Raw genomic sequence first — 7,932 nt, 5'->3', positions numbered from 1 at the left:
GTTTTATGTATGTCAGTCAGAGAGGAAGATGTTTAAAAGAAAAGGGAAAAGAATATTAATTGGGCCACTGTGTGGTGCAGTGGGTTGAGTTGGTGCCCCATACTGTATGCAGAGGCTACAGTCCTCGCTGCAGTTGGCCCCGGTTTGAATCCTGCATCGGGCACCCCCTTACTGCATGTCATCCCCCTCCTCTCTGTCTTCCCATTTCCTGTCCCTCTCAACTGAACAATCAAATAAAGGCAAAAAAAAGCCCTATATATAAAAGAATGATCATTGGTGAGAAGAGCGAATTTTGCCGTACTTTAAAATGTTGATGGTTTAAATCCCCAGACAGATTATGAATAGATTAAAGAACAACAATAAAACAAAAACAATGCAGCAGCCAAAAGAAAGATGCTGACTCATTATTTCATGCACTCCTGTAAAGGAATCCCATATCTAATGCACAACTGTTTTTCCACTTCAGCTGCAGAATGGATTTCCCCAATTGCACTGAAGGGGTGTTTTCTACAAGCAGCGGTGATTATGACTCACTGGAGACCACTAAACGCCCTCCCAGCAAGATCCTGCTTACACTGACCCTGTCTGTGGTGGCTATCCTGACTACATTCTTCAACTGCCTGGTGATCACAGCTATCGCAGTGACCCGCAAGCTGCACCATCCAGCCAACTACCTCATCTGCTCATTAGCAGTGACTGACCTACTGGTGGCTGTGCTGGTCATGCCCTTCAGTATCATCTACATCCAGAAAGAGAGCTGGGTCATGGGCAAGGTGGTGTGCACCATCTGGTTAAGTGTGGATATCACTTGTTGCACATGCTCAATCCTGCATCTTGCTGCAATCGCCATCGACCGTTACAGGGCTATTACTGATGCAGTAGAGTACTCTCGTAAACGTACGGGGGCCAGGGCCGGTGCCATGGTGGCAGTGGTGTGGCTTCTGTCCATTCTCGTCTCACTTCCTCCTCTACTGTTGCGGCACTACAGTGGGGATGCAGACCAGGAAGACCAGTGTATCATCATCCACCATCACTTGGCCTTCACCCTGTATGCCACCTTTGGAGCATTTTACATCCCCCTGCTACTCATCCTCATCCTCTACTACAAAATCTACCGGGCTGCTCAGACCCTCTACATGCGGAGGGAGGCCAGCCGAGCCAGCCGTCACTCATGCATGACCAATGGGAGCATGATCCCCTCATCCTGCCCTGCTGGAGACGGTGATGCTGACGAGGGGCCTCGAAGTCCAGAGCCCGTAAGCCCACCGGAGAAGTCTTTCTCTGACCCCTCAACTGAGGAACCTCTGCGCGAGCGTGTACGTGTCTCCGCGAAGCCTCTCAAGAGCAAGTCGCGTCGCTACGAGTCACGTAGTGAGTCACGTAGCGAGTCACGCCGGAGCCAATTTTACCAAGGGCCACGGATCTCCGGCTCACGGGAGCGCAAAGCGGCATCCACTTTAGGGTTGATAATCGGGGCTTTCGTCATCTGTTGGCTGCCATTTTTTGTCAAGGAGGTGATCGTCAACACGTGCAATTCTTGCAGCACTTCAGTGGAGATGGCTGACTTTCTGACGTGGTTGGGCTATCTCAACTCGCTGATCAACCCCCTCATCTACACTATCTTCAATGAAGACTTCAAAAAAGCTTTTCAAAATCTTATTAGGTGCAATCAGTACCTCTGATGGTTACAATGGTACATGATCATGCCAGTACACCATCTCACATATAGGCCTACAGTACAAATAAAAGGCAGGGGCCAAACTAATAGCTGGAGGAGGTCGGAGAACACTGACTGAGAGAGAATTATCTCCAAGAGGAAAAGATTGACACCCATTTCCAGACACTCCATCAGGCACTTCAACAGCCTGAATGGCACCAGCTCAGCAAAGAGCTTCGCTGCAAAGTTCCACATTGAATCCCAAGTCCTGCTATTAATAGAACAGCCTGAGATCTCCTCGATGTTAATTGGTGAGTGTGAAGGGACGGTGACATGTTGGTTTTTAGAAAATGGGCCATCACTGACCTTTTTGAGATCCAAGGCTCTGAGCATTAATGATCAACCCCATTTAAAGGTCTCGAAATAGCTGACCATTACGTCTGTTCCATCAAATGACCTCCCTCATATCTAGTCCAAGCTGCTAGCTGAAATACAGAACATGTGTAAAATACCACAGCATACCAAGTTGTGACTTTCTGTGGCCATCATGTTATTGGGAGTGGTTGGATGACTTTTACCTGACTGTCACAGTAATTGTTAACAGAAGTAGTTGTTGAATGTGGTTTCTATTCAGCCTCACAAAAGATTCCAGGAAATATAAAACGTGAATTTATAGATTGTTAAAGGTCCATGTTAAATAATGGTAACAATGCTCAATTAATTTATTTGACAATCTGAGAATGGGAAGTTATTGCTTGCTTTTCATAAACTTTATGAGTCTGAACATACCATGTATTAAATGTCTTAGATAAACAGCTAAGAATGCCTTAAGTGTAAAGAAAATGTTTTATGATCTGGGACCAAATCATATCATTAAGAACTCATATAGAAACATAAAGTTCAAGAAATATATATACATGATATGATTTTTAGTACATAGGGGTAACATTTAGAGACATATTAAGGTGTTGGGTTTACAGGATCTTTAAAATATTGCCACTTTAATTGATATTTTTGCACAAATGTCGTTAATTTATTTAAGTATTATTTATTTGTTCATCCTGAAACCCTTTCAGTGCCCCTCCCATCTCTATCCCACATCATAGCCAGGTTAATGACTGAGACCCACTAGTGGAGAGACCCTCATTACGTTACTCCCACTCAAGTACCTGGTATAGAACTACTATTTCTTTACTGCCTCTGAGAGGGCACATGATATGCTGATGAAAATTTCAAGGATGAGTCAAGAGAGAGGTTGTACTGTACACCAGGGAGGTAATACATGGTGTGTCATATATTTACATACATCTCTGGCAGTACGACCTGTTTTTGTCTACTGATTCTTTCTTTGTTTCTCTGTCTCAATGAACAATAATAAATTGTCCATAACTGAATCATGACCTCTTGTTCTTGTCTGAGTAAATAATAATTTCCTGTGTGATGAGTTGGTGTGTGGGGTGACTAGAATTACGAGTTGTACAGAGGGAGTTGAAGAGGAAATACGGTAAATGATAGGTCACAGATAATCTGTGTCTATTTGACTTGATATATTGGAATTCCATAATTATATAACATGATACTGCTGTTAAATTTGAACAGACATGATAGTTAGTTACCATATTATGATTTAATGGCACCACCTTGTGGCCAGCAGAAAGACTGCAGAGTTTCTAACCGACTGATTAACTGCACTCAGCTACTATTAAGAGATTTCTGGATAAAGAAATAAAGTATCACTAATTTTGCCTCACTGATGCCAAAGTTCAATCACAGTCTGACCATTAAAGCATTTTTATTTTATTATTATTATTTTTTTTTTTTTACCACACTTGAAGGATAATGGTGTTGGAATGCTGTTGTCCATTTTGATAAGGAGAGGCAATGGCCGCTATTACTGTATGCTTTTGTTCCAACCTATAACAGGAGAAATTCCAGCTCCACACTCCAGTCTTGTGGAGCAGGTGCAGACAACAAAGTGTTTAACCTGAAACAGAAACGTGTGGTGTACTGCCAACAGTCCTCATTATGTCAAACAGAGCTTGACATAAGAGTGCCCATTTCTATTTACAGGGAAGGCTTGAAAGGACTCTGTTACGAAAAGGCCCTGATACCTATTCTGAGGCATAACTGATGCATCTTAGCTGTGTGGACACATCACAGCAGTATCAGGGACAGAGGAGTTACAGCCTTCTCTTGTTCTCCAGCATCTTGCTGAGTTGATAAATAAAAAGGGAATATCCGCACACTGATTTAAGCTCCCATTTATTGGATAGCCTACTTGCTTACAACGTTTCGACCGATGTGGTCTTCCTCAGGCAAATGGTGTGACAAGTGGCAGGCATATACATATATAGGCTGAAGGCCTGATGACACCACACCTCTGTCATTAGTTGGATGGGCTTCAGGTGAGCCAATTATAGGCCACTTAGTGTGCCCAGAGGTCAAGAAAGTACAATAAATCTTAACAAACACAATACACAATATACACAGACACATAGGTCAAGTGTTAAAAAGATGTACACAAGAAACATGAGATTATAGTCAATAATCAGCAATAAAATAAATACACAAAGTCTAAAGAACACTAATATGGAGATTTTTAGACACCAAATACCAGTTCACTAAAAGGGCCTAATGTCTAAGTCCTCATTAAGGCCATTAGGTGACATGGTATTGAGGGAGTAGATCCAGTAGGTCTCCCTTTGAAGGAGTTTTCTTTCAATGTCACCACCTCTACGCTGTTTTTGGATCCTCTCTATTCCCAGGTAACGCAGTGCGCTGACACTGTGGCCTGCCTGTTTAAAATGGGCGGCCACAGGACTGCGCTCGTCACCTGATCTGATCTTGCGTCTGTGTTCACTGATCCTGGTACGCAATTCCCTCGATGTTTTTCCAATGTAAGAAAGGCCACATGGACACCGGATCATATAAATCACATGTGTCTGCATGGGATGGCCCCCTGGATAGAGATGTTGCGAGTCGACCGGATGTGGGTGGGTGAAGGTTTTACATCGCTGTGTGTAAACACATTGGGTACAGCCCCCACATTTGTAATTGCCATCCGGCAGGTTAAGGGGGCTAGATGTGCCATGGGGGTTGAAGTCAGATCTGACCAGGCTGTCTCTGATGTTGTTGGGGCGTTTAAACACCAATTTTGGTGGCTCAGTGAACACGTTTTTTAGTTTGGGGTCAGAATTTACAATGTGCCAATGTTTCTGGATCGTCTCCCTGAACAACACGTTCTCACCCCCAGTGCGTCAACAGCCTGACGAACGGTCACTGTCCCTCCTCGTCACATGCCTGACTCATTAGGTGCCCGTTTTTCGTCAGGTTTTGACGCGCTCGGCTTTCAGTTGATTCCAATGCAGTCCCCTTCGCGGCGATATGTGACGCTCAGAGCAAGTGATCCAGCGGAGCCGGCTGCGGCACTGACAGACGCTGTGAGCAGAGGAAAACTTTTTTTTTTTTTTTTTTTTTTCTTTAACTTTTCCTTAAATCTTTATTGAACCTGATGCTGCTGTGTCTGACGTAGCTTTCGGCAAGGACGTCCTTTCGGTTATTTATTTATTTATTTATTTATTTAGTGATCATGGTGTTTGGTGCAGAATAATCAATCAATAAATAAATAAATTACGTCCTTGTCGGAAGCTGCGTCAGACCAGGAGGGGGGGGGGGGTTGTGGATTCTACAGGTGAAGACCACTTCCGCGTTCAAAAAGCTGCTCTGTTTAATCAATATTCTGAAGAAAGATCTGATTATTAGCCATAACGCTGTAACCATCCAAGGAAGACTGTGTAACAAATTTATTATGTGCTTCTGCTGAGTCCAAAAGCCCTGTGTAATATCAACTTTATTTTAAGAAAACACGCTTTGTTTCCAATGTCATATCACAGAGAAGCACTACATTACCCATAATCCTCATATTTATCAGCGACGTGTCTGATTGGTTGAGCTTGCTGTTACCAGCAAATGAAAAAATAAAACAAATTGAGCTTATATTATTTTCTTAGTAACTAAAAGGTCTTAACATCTTTTTTGTTTTCAACATTGAATAAAAAAAGGGTGCTATATTGTTAAAATTCAACAATAAAGTGCATAAAAGTTGGCTTGCCTTCTTTCTTTTTTTCTTTTTTTTCATAATTTTCACCAGCATCTTTCTGGTCCACATCACATCACATTTATTGTAATTTTTAATTCAATGAGTGACATTTTATTTTTTATCTGAAAAACATTATTATGAATTCAAGGGTCAGAGGTCACTGATTAGTGTTAAATTTAACCTTTTTGACCCTGTTTCCTTGAATAAATCACTAAGACTTTGATGCGGAAAGCTGAGATTTTGATTTGATTTTGTTCAGAGCACTAGGGACAAAGTTTCTGTAGAATTTCAGACCTGTCGGACGTCCAGAAGGGTCACAGCTGACCGTCCAGGCTCGTTTCTCGGCCTTCAAAGCCTAGATTTAGAAGCCTTTTGTCTAATAACGTCTACATCCTTGGGGTTATAAGGCTGAAAGTTTCATGCATTTGTCCGGGGCCTAAGGCTGCGTTCAGACTGCCAGCCAAAATCCGATTTTTAGCCCATCCAGATTGGAACTGGATGGCTCTTTTTAAGTCTGAACAGTCCCAAATCACATGAAATCCGATTTTTGCAAAACGGATCGAAACCACCTCCAGGAGGTAGTTTCAGATCGCATTTGGACAGATGCGTCTCAGTCTGAACAGCTCCAAACACTCAGATCGGTTTTGACTGTCCGTGACGTCACTCTCCGCGGCGCTGTCACGGTGTTACAGGTCCCGTATGGTCCCGTGAGCTCCAGTTAAACATCAATTTCCTTCTTATTACTTTTATTTTATGCAAACTACCGTGTTGTCGGCGACAGGAGTGACGGCGACTGGGCGTTCCCAGCTCTGGGGTGCTGGAGTTTCCCGTCTCTGTGGCTGCACAGTGCACACGCACACACACACACACGCACACACACACACACCAGTCTCTGGTACACGTACACACACACCGGGCGGGCTGAGGTTGAAACTAGCGGGGTAGTGCGGCTGCAGCACCGGGCAGATCACCGTGCTGCAGCTGATCTGTCCGGTGCTGCAGCCGCCGCGTCCGCGAGGCATCGCCTGTCACATACGGCGGAGCCTCCGCTCCGACGTCGTTGCTACAGCAACCTGTCAGATGGGTCAATAATGTGGCCCAGTCTGAACAGAGCCAAATGCGATTTGGACACTTGCTAAAACAGTGTGGACAGTCAGCCCTAAAAATCGGATATGAGAAAGAGGGTCTCTCACGCTTTAAGTCTGACAGACTCTGAGTCAGAAAAGCCGAAATAGACAAAACACATTTCCAAAAGTCGTACAGTTCTGATTTCGTAATATATGGTTCGGGGGCCCAAGACGAACGCGTAGATGTGTGTTTGGTCCTGATTGAGCCATTACTTTTCGAGAGGCGGGGCTTCAAACAGCCGCATTCCTCTGTATCCTTGAGGCCGCCGTTTCCATAGAAACCGACCAAATCACTTGAAACTTGGCCTGTGGACTCATGGTGAGGCCCTTATCCATCAACCCGACACCCAACTCTGTGGGAGCATGGGAAAGCCAAGTGGCCCCCCGGGGCCCCCTGGGGCCCCTAGAGCAACGGGACCAAAATATTCTGATAGAGGACTCTCTGATATACAACCTATTAATATTTCATGATGATAACTTAAAGCGTGTATTTTTTGTTGAGAAAAAGCAGGAATGGCTGGATTCACTTTGATGTTTGACCCCTGTGACCTTTGACACTTACCAATTGGCTTTATGCACAGCTCCCCTACTTCCTGATCGTACACCAGCTCCTTTAGCTAAAAATTCAGCCTGATAGGCCAAAGCATCTGGAAGCTATTAAAGAATTGCATTTCTCCTTTAATATAAGGTCAGAGAAAGGAGCATTGCTTTTTGGCTATTTGTGACCCTTCTGAATGTCACAGAGCTCTGAATCTTTTGCACACACAATCTACTAGACATTCTGGACCACATATTAAAAGCTCATCTTCCTGCATCAAAGTCTTGGTGTTTTATTCAAGGAAACGGGGTCAAAAAGGTCACAGATCAGCGACCTTTGACACTTGTGAAGGTCGCACGGGTTTGAAATTGCACATGGTGGATGGCCTTAGGCCCCGGACAAATGCATGAAACTTTCAGCCTTATAACCCCAAGGATGTAGACGTTATTAGACAAAAGGCTTCTAAATCTAGGCTTTGAAGGCCGAGAAACGAGCCTGGACGGTCAGCTGT

General features: G+C 44.0%; 1 protein-coding gene across 1 annotated transcript; it reads left to right on the top strand.

Annotated features, from left to right (window-relative positions):
• Positions 1-473: 473 nt before the first annotated feature.
• htr1fa (5-hydroxytryptamine (serotonin) receptor 1Fa) lies at positions 474-1,682 on the top strand (the record flags this gene model as incomplete). Its single annotated transcript, XM_083996542.1, has 1 exon — positions 474-1,682. The coding sequence occupies one exon, from the start codon at positions 474-476 to the stop codon at positions 1,680-1,682; it is 1,209 nt and encodes a 402-aa protein (XP_083852668.1).
• Between the last annotated feature and the right edge of the window lie 6,250 nt (positions 1,683-7,932).

The sequence above is a fragment of the Trachurus trachurus genome, assembly GCF_905171665.1.
Source record: "Trachurus trachurus genome assembly, chromosome: 21".
NCBI classification, from domain to species: Eukaryota; Metazoa; Chordata; class Actinopteri; order Carangiformes; family Carangidae; genus Trachurus; species Trachurus trachurus.
This window is presented reverse-complemented; position numbering and strand designations above follow the sequence as displayed.